The 17,314-nt window shown below is 31.3% G+C and overlaps 3 protein-coding genes and 1 pseudogene across 7 annotated transcripts in view; 2 read left to right on the top strand and 2 right to left on the bottom strand.

The window, feature by feature from the left end:
* Positions 1-2,805, top strand: part of LOC146532148 (putative NADPH-dependent quinone oxidoreductase VAT1L) — a 29,587-nt gene extending 26,782 nt beyond the window's left edge. For both annotated transcript variants that reach the window (XM_085197506.1, XM_085197507.1), the window contains exon 9: positions 679-2,805. In XM_085197506.1, the coding sequence (XP_085053632.1) occupies positions 679-722 (44 nt within the window). In that variant the 3' untranslated portion in view covers positions 723-2,805. The remainder of the gene's footprint in view (positions 1-678) is intronic.
* Positions 1,830-4,364, bottom strand: LOC146532147 (dynein light chain Tctex-type 5-A-like). Of its 2 annotated transcripts, XM_085197509.1 has the most exons (3): positions 4,128-4,364; positions 3,620-3,813; positions 1,830-3,165 (listed from the first exon to the last, which is right to left on the bottom strand). In XM_085197509.1, exons 1-3 carry the CDS (start codon positions 4,215-4,217, stop codon positions 3,000-3,002), a joined length of 450 nt encoding a protein of 149 aa, XP_085053635.1. In that variant the 5' UTR covers positions 4,218-4,364; the 3' UTR covers positions 1,830-2,999. The 2 variants fall into 2 exon arrangements, with proteins under 2 accessions (XP_085053635.1, XP_085053634.1); XM_085197508.1 differs by lacking the exon at positions 4,128-4,364 and having other exon boundaries at positions 3,620-3,972.
* A 531-nt stretch (positions 4,365-4,895) lies between these two features.
* LOC146532146 (fanconi-associated nuclease 1-like) lies at positions 4,896-11,992 on the top strand. Of its 2 annotated transcripts, none has more exons than XM_085197503.1 (11): positions 4,896-5,546; positions 5,694-5,972; positions 6,314-6,521; positions 7,127-7,357; positions 7,496-7,618; positions 8,226-8,460; positions 8,847-9,052; positions 9,392-9,507; positions 9,869-10,120; positions 10,359-10,516; positions 11,323-11,992. In XM_085197503.1, the coding sequence occupies exons 1-11, from the start codon at positions 5,075-5,077 to the stop codon at positions 11,500-11,502; spliced, it is 2,460 nt and encodes an 819-aa protein (XP_085053629.1). In that variant the 5' UTR covers positions 4,896-5,074; the 3' UTR covers positions 11,503-11,992. The 2 variants fall into 2 exon arrangements, with proteins under 2 accessions (XP_085053629.1, XP_085053630.1); XM_085197504.1 differs by lacking the exon at positions 11,323-11,992 and adding an exon at positions 10,744-10,880.
* On the bottom strand, positions 10,540-15,296 carry LOC146532145 (lipase 3 pseudogene; annotated as a pseudogene). Its single transcript, XR_014878752.1, has one exon. The product of XR_014878752.1 is annotated as a lipase 3 pseudogene (transcript).
* Positions 15,297-17,314: the final 2,018 nt, after the last annotated feature.

Below are 17,314 nucleotides of genomic sequence, written 5' to 3'. Positions count from 1 at the left end.
TCGATAAATTATTTATCTGCTGAATTAGTTTTTTTTAATAACGTCTGACGTTATATTTAATACTTAATCATTTGCCTATACCATCATTGCTTACTGCTTATATTTAAGACGTAGAACACACAAGCAAACAAACACGAAATCATTTCATATTTTAGTAGACACATAATATGGAATCAAATTTAAAACAGTGAAATAATATAAATAAAAAAGTTTCAGTAAAAATAATTTCAAAACGAAATGTTTTATTCTTCATAAAATGTATTTAATAATTAAATTTACTGTAAATATGTAAATTGATATTGCAAAAAAAAATTAATTTTAAATTTATGTTTTTTATGGTGATCTAAAGGCTGGTCTAAAAATATGTTTAGCCAGCTTGGTCATAAGACATCGAGATGATCATTACACTATCATCTTAAATTTTAATAAATATTAAAAAAAAATAAAAAATAATTCATAATTTTAGTTAGATTGCGGAAATTTAAAAAGTAATTAAGCTTCCTTATATTATTACTACGCTGAGCTTTGCCTAAAATAATCTTCTGTCCATCTTTATAATATGAATTATTTTTTATGCTATACACATATTATTTATTCGCTTTATATCTTTATTTGCTGGTTTCAATAAACACAAAATTATATTTCATTTTAAATTGTAATAATATTTTAAAATTACAGAGTCAAAGGAGAAAGAGAAGGAGAAGGAGAAAGAATCTAGCTGAATTGTTTCGCCCGAGAACAGGACCAGACAAACCACCGCCAATTGATTATTTTAAATTTGAAGCTAATCTCGTCTCGTTCGGCTTGTGCTTACACCGGCCTCATGTTTACTTTTATAAGTCTGACGGCACTGTGCGATCCCTTCATTTCTCATTGTTTACAGCGACGACCTCAGTTCGGACCATTTTAATATAGTTTTTATTAATTTTAATATAACATCACATTTAGATTTAACAAAAAAATATTATTATTATTATTATTCAACTACCCACATTCGAACAGCGAATTCGTTTAAATTAATTTTATGTTTAAACACATTTAATTTTGAATGTGGCCTAAGTTAGCTTCCGAACTGTCGACTCTTATAGTTTAATGTTTAAGATTTTATTTTTAGGATGAGAATATTTTAGTCTGCAATTATTTTGAATGGCTATTGTATTATTAAGGTGCAGAGATGCTTAATCTTTATGTATGTTAAGCTTTAATATTTTATTAGTAAATGTTTAAAATTTGGCCCCTGGTGACCCACCCCCGCCCTCGCGCGCCCCTCGGAACTGCAAACGATACCTTGCGTGTGATATTTTGTACTAGGTGTTTATTATGCTGCCTATTCATAACATTCATTTTATTTGGGCTTCAAAAAACGATTGAGTGTTTTATAATTATATTTTTTATACTTAGAAGTTTTGTAAATTATTTTCTAGTTAAGAAAGATCAAATAAATGTCAAATCAAATAAATCGCACCTGCCACTGTCTGGTGTGGCACCAGCAGCGACCAGGTATACAAGCTCGAAGTACCGTTACTCCCTCATCGAGCCCTAATCAAATAATAATTATAAAATGTATGTGACTCTTTGAATTTGTGGATCCAGACTTCGTTCAACATTCAACTATTATATAAGTCGTATTTTTGTAAATGAAATGTCGACGTGAAATCTCTTATAAGTATGAAACTTTTATGTATCTTTACACACAAATATCACATATCTAAAGCTAAATACACGTAAACAAATATTTTAGAATTAATGTTTTGATACTAATGTTCACTGCATTTTTTTTATATACCTAGCATATACTTAAAGTACTTTTGATTTCGTAAGAGTGTAAGTTTAAACCGCCATTATATAATGTACAGTATGGTTATAAACTGTAAGTGTATGTACCCAGTACTATAAGTTTGTATCTGTATAACATATCAAGCGCATGTAACATTTATATATCTGGGTAAAGAAAGGCTGAGGTAATCCGGGTGTTCCGGAGTAAAACGAATCAGTAGTTTCAGGCTCTCACGACTGCTCAATACTACCTGCCAGCGTTGACGCAACCTATGTTCGACCTCAAAGCATACCGACAGACTCGTAGGATTTTTATATAAATGTTTACCCTTTTTGAACATTTTTTTCACGAGCATAATTTGCGTGAGCGCGTACCTAGGGTCCGATTGTCATTTTGGTGTGTTGGGTCCGGCCCCGCGCCGCGACAGCGTTGGTTGTGAACTAGAGAGCGGATATTAGTAGCTTTTTTACTTTGACCGATACTGTCCAGGTACAGGTGCAGTTAGTGCGACATGTTGCTTCTCGTACGTTGGCTTGGTGCTAGTTTCGTCTGCGCGGATACGACTCGCTTCATCGTCTCGGACCAATATCTTAAAGCTATTCACTTAGTCCTCTTAACCGTATTCTTCGTCGCTTTATGTGTCAAATATGTGCGAATTTCTTAATGTTAACATACGTATATTATTGATTAAATTCTCTTGTATATCGACCTGTATAATGGTTTATATTTATCTGAATTCTCTTCTATAAGAATATCTGACAAAATTCAATAGCGTACTCGTGAGTTGCGGCGGCCGCGCCGCTCGTGGATGTGTCCAAATTGTTGTAGGTTAGTATGGAATCGATGCCAATATTTATTGTGGAGGCGCCCCCGGAGCCCCAGGTCTGGGGGCGGAGCCTGCGCGGCCGCGACAGCTACGACGGATAGTCGTTAACGTATTACACATTTATTTTTGTAAGGGCGGGCCAGTGTGATATCTATACTATGAAATGGATAAATAAATATGTATGATCTGTAAAAATGCTTAATTGAGCCTTTTATTTTATTTTCCCTTTAAGCCCTCATTATTATTAACCCTCCAGTAACTCTCAAGAATAATTGTAACTATATTTTCCTTGTACTACAAGTCTATGAAAAAATATTTTAATGCTTATGAAATTTCCATAGTTCATGAAAACTAAGAAAATAAAATCACAGGATTAAACAAATAATTTACTCCATATTAGTCAAAGTACACTCCATAAACAACGACATTGGCATAAATGTGGCAGTTTTCAAAGTTGTATGTGGCGAAAGCATCTCTCTCGTGATCCCAGAGAAATGAATGGAATATATGAACACTTTGTTGTCTCCTCTGGCCGATTGTCACAGCGACTATTATCCTGTATCTGTAATTAAAAATAAAACATTATTTTTCTATTATTTCATCTATAGACTCGTCTTTTTTTATTTATTTTTTTGAAGAACGGAAAATTACATTTAAATTAATTATTCAATATATATGATTTAGAGAAATACTAAGACAATTTTATTTTTACAGTATTGATGGATTTTGTTCTTAAATATTTATATTTTTATAATAGTAGCTAAATAAGTATTATACCTTATTTAAATAAAGTAATGTAGATGTTTAACATGTTACGTCATTAATTTACAAAAAAATAATAATTTTATCAACATCTTGGTCTGCAACAATAGCAATAAAAACAGGAGAACGCTGATAGTGCTGCTATCGTTGGTAATATGTACATATTTTTTATAATCACAATATAATCTAGTTATTGTATTAAAGACGACAATTACATTATAATTTAATAATTGTTATAGATATTTTGATAGTACCTGTCATAATTTTCTTCTTTTATTGCCGCCCTTACATTTTCTGCCAAAGTTAAGCACAGATCAGGTATTTGTTTTTCACTATATTCAACCTCTTCCAATTCTGAACTCACGATACGTTTAAGTATTTTCTCCACAACTTCTGTATTGAAAGGTTTTCTTGAATTTAGCTGATATGTGGGCTGGTAAATTCGCATCTGTTTAGAAGTAGGTTTACTTATAGACATCGTTGTTTGGTCAATACTTCCATTTCTATATAAACTAAATCTTTGGCCCGTGGCAACAGAAAGTGGCATGGCATAGCATTTGAAAAATAATCGGTTTTTCAAGTACGATATTAATAAAAATCTATATATACCTACCTACATACCATATTTTAATACTATTAATTGAAAAATGAAATTGAACACTTTAGTTCAATTATTCAATTATATTTTTAAGCAGGCAGCCGATAAAGCGGCTAGAATATTAAATATTTAAATACATAAAGTTTTTTTTTGGAAATTATTACTATTTTTGATTTTGTACTTGTGCGCCGTCCAAAACTAAGACCAAGACCACTGATTTTTCCCATCGATATCCGTTTATATTCCTTTGACATGGCCGCAGACGAGTTAAAAAAGGAAATTTATTCCTTTTTTATATACTTTTATTACAATATACAATATTTAAGATTCGATATAAAGAAAAACAATTTTGAAAAGCTTTTCAGTGTATAAGTATGTTATAATGTCATTTAAGAACTAATTTTAACCATCGAGATTTATTGATATCAAACGATCTACCAACGTACTAAATTACGATAAAAATGTTTAAATAAATATTTTTATTATATAAAAATTCAGCGGAATTCAACGCCGCGTATTTGCGTTGGCACTAGTGCGAAGTAATGAAGTAATAAATTATTAATAAATAACAAATAATTTATTACTTCATTACTTATATTTATTCCTTCATTGAACCGAGTGGCAGTCGAACTCACAATCGTCGTATTACAGTAATACAGTCACACGCTTGTGTCCCTGCGTCACGACGGCCTTCTAAATGGTCATCAATTAATATATTGAAATTAAAATAGGATTATAGAAAAGGAATGTTTGCTTTAATCAGTTTTGCAGACTATTTGCCCCACTTATTAACCCCACTCTTCCTACGCCACTGTATAACAGCGCTATTATTATTTTACTTGTTTCATTGCTTTTCTTACACAGCACTCCTTCCGGTGTACCGTAGCGTGTATAGTCGGCTTTAAATCCATAGAGTTATTGTTTACTTGTCAAATTTGACATTGCTATTTACAATTGTATTATTGTAGTTTGTAAATAACTTTGAAAAATAATTTAATAATTGTGGAGCTGAGAATTTTATTAAATAAAACTTAATATCAGCATCTTTAGTATTATAGTATATAATGTTGTCAGTTAGCAACGTAACATTGTGAATTAAGAAGATTTTAATATGAAACAACAAGTTGCAATAACAAACTATTTTAAGTCAACTAGCTTAAAATCTAGACCTGCTGAAAAAATGGAGGAAAGGCGAAGAGGCAAAAAATTTAATTTAAGTTTAAAACAAACACCTACAAAGTCTCCTAAAACACCGAAAAACATATACGAAATTGATCTTACTGGCAATTCCAGTTCTTCCGATAGCACAGTAATAATTACCCCAGAAAGTAGTACAAAAATAAATGAAGAAAATAGTTTAAAAAGAACGCCTTTTCCTTCTCCTGATATTTCCAAAAGTAAATCACCAGATTATCTAACACCATCAAAACGTAAATATTACTCGCCTACCAAAAAAAGAAATTATACAATTAAGACGCCGACAAAAGCTAAAAGAAATTTAAATTATTCATTATCAAGTAATAAATCTGATCTTTTTCTTACTAAAGATTTCATGGACATCTGTGAAGGACTTGATGATAAGCGTAACTATGATTTACTATTAATAAATTCATTACATATTATTATCTTAAGTTTAGTTTTTTTAAAGAATAAATTCTCTATTATATTCTTAATTTAATTTGAAATTGAAATACAGAAATTTTAATTGATCTTTGTGACAAATTTTTCAGCAATATTTTTACTGAAAATAATTTATCAATTTTTGCATGATGATGATTTAAAACATCTATTAGAAGATAATAGTGTAAATCTTTTGAAGAAAGCACAATTTATTATAAAACCGGGAATGCATCTGGTGTGTAGGCTTTATTGGCGAAAAGATAGTTGGCACAAAATGGATTCTATTGAAAAAATCTTAAGCAACAAGAAAAGAAATGAAAACTTTATGTTACATGAAGTATTAAGTTCTCTTGTTGAAAATGGATTTATTGCTGTGTGTTATAACAATGGTATGTTACCCTTAACTATTAACATTTTCTTAAATTGTAACAAAATACAGTCTCATTATTGTGGTTTTTTTGACCATTCAACATCATGAAAACACTATGTTTGCCCCCCAAACCACTATGTTTGCCACCCACCTTTAAATGTGATAAAACCCAATGTAATGATTTTAAATATTTATGTCTCTGTGTCATTTGTGTATGTAATAAAATGTAGTTTCAAAATTTATAATTATATTAGAACACAAAAAACGATTTAGATTAATAATTAATAAATCATGTAGTTTAAGCATTAACATTATATAACACAACTAGTTCGTCAACTTTTATATGTATTTTAATTTTAGGAGAAAAAATGGATTTAGAATTTGACGATTTAGTAAAGCTATTAAAATTAGATGAACTAAAAACTGTTTGCAAAGAATTGAATATAAAGAATGTTAAGACAAAAGAAGATATCATACAATCATTGAAAGTGTTTCGATCCCAGAAAAAAAATATTACTAATTACTTTCAGGGAGGCAAGAGCAATAATGATAATAGACTTCTTAAAGTGTATGTAACTTATTTCAGTTCTATTTAATATTTAAATGTCAATGTATTTATAATTAAATATCTATATTTTTTTTCAATTAACACTGCCTCCCACACATAGCAGGGCAGGCAGAGGGAACCTGAAGACCTAGTGTTAAGATACTCTGTTAAGTTAAAATTGTTCCCCATTTCTCACCAAATTCTTGGGGCATTACATGTTGAGTGGTGGAACTTAACGCCGCGACTTGACTCTTTACTAGAGGCGTTTCCTCAACTTGATATCGACTTGTAGTGCTGACAGTCCCAAGCTTGTGTTCCTGAGGCATGACTAGCCTCAAGCCTAAATGTCCGATGTATAGACAGATATTACAAAAATAATAAGCTTTAATGTAGAGTGAAGCTTCAAAAATAATAAGAAAATAGATATTAAATATATGAGGCTGTGGACCTGGGGGAAATTAAATATTTAACATTACGCATACTCCTCTAAGTGCCTGAAGCTTAAAAAATCTTACACATTACAAGAGATTTAAATCTCTAAGAACCAGTTACCCGTTTATCAATTGTATCTATATGATGTCTAAAATTAGGTTTTATCAATTATTTTATAAATATTTACTTTTTAGATTATCTGCTAAAGTTGGAATTTGCTACAAGTTGTCAGATCAAGCTCGCAACACATTAAAGGAACTTTATATGCTTATGTATTTGGGTATAAATGAAAGTACATTGAGAGAGAAAGGCCTAGAGTTATTGCTTATCAATGACAAAGCAAGGATAGAGACATATCCCATTGATAAGAATATGGAATTGGATAATGCTAGTATTGTATTTAGGAATAGAGATGAATTTAAGAGGTAACTTTAAATCAAATATAAACTAAAGAAATGTTGAGTTATTAGTTTTCATAAGTGAAATTAAATAAAAAAGATCTGTCATGGCACAAGGGCAGAAGGGTGTGACTTATAATAATTGGTTAAATGTGTGTTTCGCAGTTATGTTATGGCACGTGATATTTATGAAGATTTCCTGGAAGAGACCAATGTGGCTGTGAAATGCTCAATAGTGAAGAATGTCTTTAACTTATATAATCTTGTAGATAAGGAGAAAATGAAGAGGTAATTTATATATTTTGCTATCTTAACGCAATTTGAGTTTTTTGCCTATTTTGTAATAATTTCTGGTAATATAGAATAAATTCAAATAATTAATAATTGCATAAATTTTAAATATTAATAGTAAACAAAGCCAGCAAAGCTAAGAAATTGAAATTTTGTTTTAATTTTCAAAGAAGATATTCTGGCCTTACAAAATATGTAAGGCTATAAACCTTAGATTCAATTTAATTAGTTTTAAAATATATTATTTTTTATTGAACTCAATATTTGATTTATTGCGGGAAAATTAAAATAAATAATTTCCACAAGTGGGAATTGCACTATCGTGTCTTCAGCCAAAATGTCTGTTTTTTTATAAACCACACACATCCACATTCCGTTCCACACTTTCCGCCGAATTCTGGAGGTATTGCGTGTTGAGTGGTGGAACTCAAAGCCGCTCATTGACACCACACAGAGCGAAGAAATGGAAATATACATTTGAATAAATATTTCATTTCCTCGACTAGCAATCGAACCCATGCCAGTCGCGTTTACGGTCAAACTTTGTGCCCCTGTGCTACAACTGGCCTCAAGTTCAAAAAATATATTATTATTTTATTTTTAGTTACGGAACTGTTCCTCAATGGTTGCATAGATACACACCACCTTACATCTACATTAAAGTATTACAAAACGGTATTGTAGATTTAAAAAAAGATAAATCTGAAGAAAATATAAGTATTGCTATAGAAATTCTATCAACATTAATAATGCAAAATATTTGGAGACAACACAAAAAGGCAGAATGGTACGCTGAGAAAGCGTTAGTTTTGGATAGACTGATGAACAAGCCAGAAGAGGTAGTTATGTTTTATATATTTTTTTAAGCCTTATGCTAGGTACGCCGCACTTTATCCTCTTTAATACAGGGAGAAAATGAAAAAATAATTTGCCTGAGTATAAATTTTATAATTATTTATGGATATTTTTTTAGCATCTTCACTAAACTGAGCCCAGTCTTGATGTGGTGGCTGTAAACGCGACTGGTTGTAAGTTCGATTGCCACTCGAGGAATTAAAATATTTATGAAAAATGGGTTACTTAAATTTAATATTAAATTAAAATATTTATGAAAAATGGGCACTAGGTTCCCTCTGCCTACCATTCTGTGTGCGGGATACAGAGTGAAACTAAAAAAAATTTTTTGCTAACAATAAGAATCTAAATGTATTATTTCCTTTTCTAGGCTGCGTTGATATTGTTAGATGGATTTCGTTCAAATTTAGAAGAAATACATAAAGATGTATTACGACCTCGCGCCTTGTTGCTGGCGAAGAGACAAAAAAATTCGGTTAGTAATACACTTAAAGAACAATTATTAGAATTCGCTAACAAAGAAGATATATTGGAAAAGAATATTGAGGCAAGACACTTTTATAAGCAACCCATGGAGTAAGTAAATATTTCATTTATATTTAGGAACGTCAATATTCGTGAAATAAAATTTTATTGTGAACGCGTCGGTTGTGTGTTCAGTTCCTACTAGGGAATTCATTTTTTTTCAATTCTTCTCTCAGGTAGGTAGGAAAAGCGCAGCGTTGTTTCCTCATTTAACATTCAATGTTCCGAAATTTGATCGATACGTGATTATCACAACCCTAACACTTACACTATATGCGGGATACTAGGTTATCCTATCTGTATATTATATGCTAAAATTTTAAACATAATATAATAATTATTAAAAATTAAGTCACATAATAAAAAAGAAATATTTTGAATTAATTTCAGAAGTTCTACCAGAGGCAAGAAACAATTTAAAATACACACAGCAACGGGAATAAGTGTGTACGAGGCGGAGGAATGTTGCATACAGCTTTATATAGACCAGGGTCTTTACACACATGGTACTGATTTATTTATGATTTTATTTTTTAATGACAAATGAGCAGGATGATTAAGGGGCTTTTTGGTGTGCAGACCAGTGCCCCTTGGGCTTCAGTGAATATAATCAAATAAAAAATATATACATCTTAGATACATCTTAGTTCTTTTAACAAACATTATATTCCAATTTCACGAATGCCTTACAATATGATAAGCAAATAAAACTTCTATATTGACTTTAAAAAAAAGATTTAAAATCTTTTTATTAATTATGTATGTATTTGTTAATTAAAAATAGAATAAAAATGTATCAATAGATAAAAAAATTGTGTACTTCACTTATTTTATATATATTTTAATTATATTATTCATTTGTTTCAGGGCAACACTGGGAGGGTAAAATAGTGACTACCATATTTTTTCTGTTGTTCTGGGATATCATTTACAGAAAGCTACAAAATGCAAATGGAATATTTTTATCACATTATCAAATGTTCCCTTTGGACATGTTTGGTAAGAGTTTCTATGCAAACAGACAAGTTTTGATTGAAGATAGACTGAAGCAGATCGAAGAATTTACTATGGAACAATTAATAGATGAAATGAAATTAACTTTCGATAGTAGACCTGAGAGTGAGTTGAGTTTTTTTCAATTTACAAAATGGTCATATTCAAATATAAAACAAAATTATACTTATTAAGAAAATGTATAACGTGAGCGCTCTGACCAACTAAGCCTTACGTGGACGGTTTCCAAAGAGGCGCGGGTTCAAATCCCACTACGTTCAATTTTTTAAATATTTTTCTTAATATTTCGTTTTCTTAATATTTTTTTTCCTAAGTGTGGAATAACGTTTATATTGATTCTTAGATGAACTATCTCCAATACGGGGAATTTCCTGGGACGCTGTATATGGCGTGTGTTCTGCGTTGGGCGCGCGCAACGCCGCGTTATTATGCAAGCGAGTGGCGCAATACCCTATTGCGGGATTCCCCGATCTTACTATGTGGGATCAACATCGAAAAAAGGTACAATTTTTTTTTAAATCAAATTAAATCAACTTCACGCTGCACCCCGCATACAGGCGTAGGTAACCTAGTGTTAAGACACGAGAGCGAAGATAATGAATAAATATATATAAATGTTAACAAATATTTCACGTTTTTTTGGTTTTACATTATGCAGCTTAAAATAATGTGACAGGTTCTTTAATTTTTCTATTTATTGAGTATTCAAGTATTTTATCGATCACCAGATCACCAGCCCTGAGGTGCTCGCAAGTACAGTAGGTTACATCGATACTACTAATGTGATGTAATATAGCCTACAGCAGGGGTTCCCAACCTGTGCGCCGCGGTGCCCTAGTGCGCCATAGAAAGTAAAAAAGGGCGCCGCGAGTTGGTTCCTAAATTTGAAATCGGAAGTCTCAAAATCTTTGGGAAACTGTGCGGAGACCAAGCTCAACCGTCACATTGAATTGACTAAGAACTGTCTGTCGTACCTTATTATTCTTATGTCTTAATTATTATTCTCATTTAAATAAATAAAACCCAATTTCATATTGTCGATGTTTTAATTTTTGATCCTATTTGGGTGTAGGTATCTATTTCTTTCGACTGTTTTTTTTTAATAGCGGAGCTTTTTTTAGCGAGCTTGGGTAGCCAACTTGGGTAGTCAACTCATTGAGTAATGCTGTAGGCCCTACAGCATTACTCGATGAGTTGACTATCAAATACAAAAACATTTTTTTATTTTGAACTGGTAGTTCCCGAGTTAGCTCGATCACTAACTTTTCAACTGTATATAATATGTAATTGGTAAAAAATATTTACAGATAGCCTTTATAGAAGTGAAGACAGACACCGACAAGCCTTCTCTAAAGCAACTACAATGGATGCATTATCTAAAACAAAACAACATTCACACTGAGTTCTGTTATATAGGCGTTAATACTTCAAGACAGCATTCAAGAAATACGGGAATGGAATCGAATCTACTACTTAATGATAGTTAAATCATTTGATAATCACGTTTAAGATTCATTATTTTGGTGCTTCATTTGTTTTATATATGAATAAGAAAAAAAAATTGCTTTGAAAATTTCTTGGCTCGTTTACCTCTGCATGCCTTATTTTTTTTATAATTTATAAAAAAAACATCCTTAAAGGATAATAATGTTTATTAATCTGTGCTTCCTTATACAAAATATTCTTAATTTGACATTATTTTAGCTTATCTGTATCCCTTCGTTTAGGTATTATATTCGGAGTGTCTTAACACTAGATTGCGTCTGCCTACCCTGCGTGTGCGGGATATAGCGAAGCTGAAGCTGATTTATTTTTATAAATCTTACAGATAAAGATTTTTCTCAGCGCTTTTAAATATTGTTCTTTGTATAATTGCTTAATTACATTTTTCATGTTTCGTGTACAAACCATGTTTATGTTATTTTCTTTTTTTATTTTATGTAATATACGGATAGAAATAAATAAATATATATATTACGCACACACTTTAATTCTGCTTACAATAACAATAACTTTAATACTAATTTTAAGAACAACTTCCCTCGACTAAATATTTTAGAATCTACATCGGCACTGGGTATTGTGGAAAACCGAGCTAGAGGTGTGGAGCTTTCGTTGGTGTGCCAAAAAAATTGCCACGAAGTCGCAAGAGCGCCTATTAGATACGGGCCTCGGCTGGTTTCTTTATGAGGGAGCTGTGCTGAACCGAGTTCAGCCTACTGGGTAAGGTGGTGGATATCCTGTTGGATTTTTAAGAGTTGCGATCTCCCGCGTCTAGGCACGCTCGCTAATAAGCTAATAGCGAGCTAGGCTAATGAATTAAGAATACTTATATTGCATGTTTACAAATATTTTAAATAATATATAGTGATATTGACGTCCCCTCCCATGATGATGTTTGGACACTTGCTTTCATTTTTTATTCTCTTTATATGAGCAATATAGGGCTCTAGATCTTGGGAATCTTCAAACTACACCGATGAATCTTCAACTACGTCCTGAGGGTTGCAACAGCGTCGTTCTCAGTGGTGAGTATTGGACTTTCAATAATTTCAATATTCAATAATCAATTTGCCGTAATTTATAGATTTTTTTTTATTTATTTCGTAACAGACAGACTAAAACTTTAAGATTGTTATTTAGAAATCGCAAGAAAGACTCCTCTATTTTATTTGTTAAATTATTGTGTGTTTACATAATACAGGGGACATCAGGCCAGTAACCTCCATAATAAAAAAAAACCGTACGCTAAGTACTGCAACGAAGTCACGATCTTCAGCAATGACCGTCTCTAGAGAGATATACCTACGGGAAATTGGTCGGTTATTTTAGTATGGTTATCTATACTGCTTTATAATTAACAAATTGTAATTTTAATATTTTAGAATTTTACTTGATTTAACTCGCAGAAATTTATTATTTAACAGAGAAATATCTAATTATTTCATATCACTGTACACGAGCACGGCAAACGCGGCAATTCCCGCGTAAATACCAATCTCGCGGGAATTTCGTGACAAAAACGATATTTATTGTTTTTATGTATAATCTGATAACTCTACAGACAAATTATAATACCCTGATTTTTTCCATATGATGATAACTTGAAACATAAATTTAAATAAATACTTATTTCATCTTCTCGAGTGGGATCGAACCCACAACCAGTCGGTTTTAGTCACATTATGTGCTTCTGCGCCGCGACTGGCCCTCTTAATCTTTCTTGTTTAGATGATTTAATTAAACTAAATTAGCCTTTTTAAACCTTTAAATGTGTAACCTTAAATTTTTTTAAATGCAGGTATGTTTATTTTTATTGTGTTACATTATAAATAAAATACGTTTGTTTTGCTACAAAAAATATATATTAAAAAAAAAATAGTTAAAAATAGGCAAAAAATATATCACATAGAGAGGTTTACGAAACATTTGCGATTTATATTTAAATGAGTATTTACAACGAATAAACTTGTTCTAATGACTTAATAACTTCTTGATTGACTAAAGTAGGGGCGTCGATTGCCCACAAATAATCTAAATGGTTGAATGTTGGTTCCGATATTTTATATATTTGTTTAGAAGAGGGCAGTTTTTCGTATAGAAGTTTTACGTCTTCCTCACTAGATAGCAAGTCGTTTTCTGCCCAAAACAGTTTTATAGGTAAAGTGATTTTATTAAGATCGTACTCAGGAGGTGTCTCGTTGCCGTATACCCTCTTATTATCAGTTTTCCCATAATCAAATTGTTGGAACTTTCCTCCTGCGACAATTTCTTGGGCGAAGTGTACGGCAGTTTTCCATGAAGTGCCTGTACCAAGGTTCGATAAAAATGTAGGCAGGAGTTCTTTATTGAATTGCTTTTCATTGGTGCCACAAATGTAAAATATCACATTTTTGCATACTACAGAATCAAAGTTGTCGACCTCGCAAGAACTAGTCATTCTACCTAATACTGAATCTTTTGGTAAAAATTCGTGAGAACCGTATAGCATCTCCATGTAAGCCACGTTACTTGCAATCGGGGCAAGAGATTTTAAAGGTGATTTAAGGTTTGTTAAGAAGGCAACAGGCGCCAACGCAAACCCTGCTTTCAAAATATTATTATATTCGGGCCTTAGCGTCAACATGGCAAATAAAATAGTTGTTCCCATCGAATGGCCAATGTAGGTGATATCGCATTCGCCTTTAATTTTTATGATATGATCTATCACCGCCGGAACATCGTATAACGCGACGTCGTGCCAAGAGAAATTCCAAAAGGATTTTGAATCGCTTTTATATGTAACGTGCTCCTTTGAATATTTATTACCTCTGACATTAGACATCCAAACATCGTAGCCGGCGTCCGCCAAAACATACGCTAACGCTTTCTCGGGCCCGTTTAAAATCCAATCAGCCGAGCTGCCAAACAGACCATGCTGTAATAGAATAGTTTTCCTCGATACATCCCCGAAATTTCGTGATCTGGCGATTCTATGTACGCTTAACAAATAACCTTGTGATAATACCACGTGTGTTTCACAATAATAATCATTTCGCGTTATAACTCCTGGCACTGATAAAAACATCTCGGGGATTTGCATCCTGGCGCCAGGTTCCTCTATCGGCAGGTACGACCAGGAATCGGCAACTTTTCTCCCACTTTCTTTGACACTTTCCACATAATTGCTAATATCTGATGTTATTTTCTTTTGTTGCTCATCAACGTAATTACTAACCGAATCTTTTAATCGTATTGCTTCTTGGTAGCTGGAATTGAATGCTTTTTCTACGTTGTTTTTTTGCTCTTCGAAAAACGTTTTCATATTCATACTGTGGCCGTCTATAAACTCCTGTATAGAATCCATTCCAAACGGCGCACTCATAGTACGCGTGAACGTCGCGCAGACGGCGAATGCGAATACTGTATTCATATTAGGTCGAATTTAGACTGGCCTCGCGTCTGTTATGTTGGTACGATTGTACCATGACCCAATGGCGGGTTCATATAAAATTATGATAAAAACATGCTTACAATTTATTTGTATATAATAATTAATATATTTTTTTTTTGTTCTGTATTTCTTAAAATAAATATGTCAGGGATAGAAAAACAAATATATGTACCTAATTATCATTACACAAGTATCGTAACTATGTGTAGGTATGGTATACACACATTAAACACACAAGTGATTTTTTTATTAGCCCATTTCAAATATGTAGGTATGTTATATTTATTTTAATAATTCAGAAGTAAAATTTTATATAATTAATGAATTCTATTTTACCCAAAAGCTATAACTTTTCAATGTAACGATGTTTTAATTTTTATAATAAAATTAAAATAATATTAATACATATATTATAGGCTAAGCAGGGAATTATGATTAGTGTATATTATTTGCAATTGTTACAGAAATCATTGATAACATGCATCTATGACGCGACAGTGCATCCGTGAACTTGGAATGAGTAAGACTTATATGTACCTATATATTTTGTTTGCAAATAAATTCTTGACACTTGACGTCATAAGTATATTTTAGGAAAACACTTTATTTTTAAGATAAAGAGGCTGTTTACTTAAAGAGACTCAGTACTTGACCGGAGCAATATTTAGTAGTATATTTAGTAGGCACTAGCGACTCGCTTGCGGCTTCACCCGCCTGAATTACACAATTATTTTTACTAATATCAGTTTTATTTTAATAAAATTATAATTTTATAATATGTATAGATTATCTGCTTAGTCTGGCCATAAATACTGTTAAAAATAAACAAAATATTACTTTTGAATTTGGAATGTGTAATTTTTAAACGATTGTTTATTTAATCGATCAGAACCTATTGTTAAGACTCGAACGTTTTGTCTTGTCACCAAAGGGAAGAAATGGAAATACAAATATAAATAAATATTTCACTTCCTCGAGTGTGGACCGAACCCACAACCGTCGCGGTACAGTCACACGCTTGTGCCGCTGCGCTGCTGCGAGGAAATTAAATATTTATTTAAAGTAATTTTCATTTCTTCGCTCTTTGTCGAGGCAAAATACGGTATTGAGTACCGCCACTCAACACGCTGTGCCTCCAGAATTCAGCGGGAAGTGGGCGCGGAGTGTCTTAACTCTAGCCTCCCTGCTACACCCTAAAATTATTTTTTAAATATCTAAACAGATAGCGCCGGGGTATGGGGCTATAATATAAACGTTTTAATTGTAATAAATAAATTAAAGATTCATAACTATTTATATCACTTAAAATCATTTAACAGTCGTACGACGCGATAAGGTTATCTAACAATCGTACCACGCGAAAAGGTCACACTTAGACTAATAAGATTTTATTAGAGAAAGTTTTTAATAAAATATCTATGTAGTTCTTTATTTAGAAACAAGAGAAAGTTCTTTTACGTTCGAAATTTTTGTTACAATACAAATGATTAAGTATAATTTGTCATATTATTCTTACATATTATTATTTACTAAAAAAATTGTAAAACTATTCAAAAAAATAATAAATATATCTACATATCTATCTCATACTCAAAAGTTGTAAAAATATAGTTTATTAATTTTTGCAATTTAGTTGATCCGTATCAACTTTAATTAATTACTTTTTTTTTATAATAAATTATAGTGTGTGTATTTCTGTAATAATTTACTTACTATATTTAATAATTTATATATAGTAAATTATTATAAAGTATCAAAATATATATATAAATTAAAATATTTATTTCTACATTTTTTACATATTTTAATACCTTTTTTTAATCTAGGCTGAATATTTTTGGTAACAAGATGCAAAAATCAGATTTTATAAAAAACACTGCTAGAATAATATTTGTCACATTGACTTCTTTTCATTCTGTCAACTTGAAAGTATGCAAAACCTATTATAATGAATCATTTACTATAACAATTTTAATTTATTATTATAATCATTAATTTAGAAAGTTCACTAATTTGCCAACAAAAAGGAATTTTCTTAATTTTTCTCATAATGCTGCCAGTATATTTCCCGCTATTGGTTATGTCTGCACTATCGGCGATATCAGTTATATATTTATATTGCAAGAACAGAGGCAATCGAAGAAAAGGATACATGGATGTGAAAGAAAAGCCTTGAACTTTAATATTTTTTGCATACTTATTTTAATAATATGATATATTAAGATTTAGATTGTTATTGTGTATTATATATTTATAATGATTCTTGGGATTTTTCAATGTTAACTCCATTCACTATTTTTTAAAATAGTATTTTTATTCTAACCAACAAAACAGCAAATAACAAAAAAGAAAAATAAAAACACATA

The sequence above is a fragment of the Heliconius melpomene genome, chromosome 14 (assembly GCF_056956725.1).
Source record: "Heliconius melpomene rosina isolate 202511_hmr_F chromosome 14, ASM5695672v1, whole genome shotgun sequence".
Classification (NCBI taxonomy): Eukaryota; Metazoa; Arthropoda; class Insecta; order Lepidoptera; family Nymphalidae; genus Heliconius; species Heliconius melpomene.
This window is presented reverse-complemented; position numbering and strand designations above follow the sequence as displayed.

What these genes read in the sequence shown, in the direction of transcription:
- LOC146532146 (XM_085197503.1), top strand. Translation starts at nt 5,075, where the DNA reads ATGAAACAACAAGTTGCAATAACAAACTATTTTAAGTCAACTAGCTTA. An exon ending in AATAGAGATGAATTTAAGAG is followed by an intron (nt 7,358 to 7,495) that starts GTAACTTTAAAT and finishes TGTGTTTCGCAG; the next exon opens with TTATGTTATGGCACGTGATA. An exon ending in GGGATCAACATCGAAAAAAG is followed by an intron (nt 10,517 to 11,322) that starts GTACAATTTTTT and finishes AAATATTTACAG; the next exon opens with ATAGCCTTTATAGAAGTGAA.
- LOC146532147 (XM_085197508.1), bottom strand. Translation starts at nt 3,912, where the DNA reads ATGCCACTTTCTGTTGCCACGGGCCAAAGATTTAGTTTATATAGAAAT. An exon ending in AAAGAAGAAAATTATGACAG is followed by an intron (nt 3,166 to 3,619) that starts GTACTATCAAAA and finishes TTTTAATTACAG; the next exon opens with ATACAGGATAATAGTCGCTG.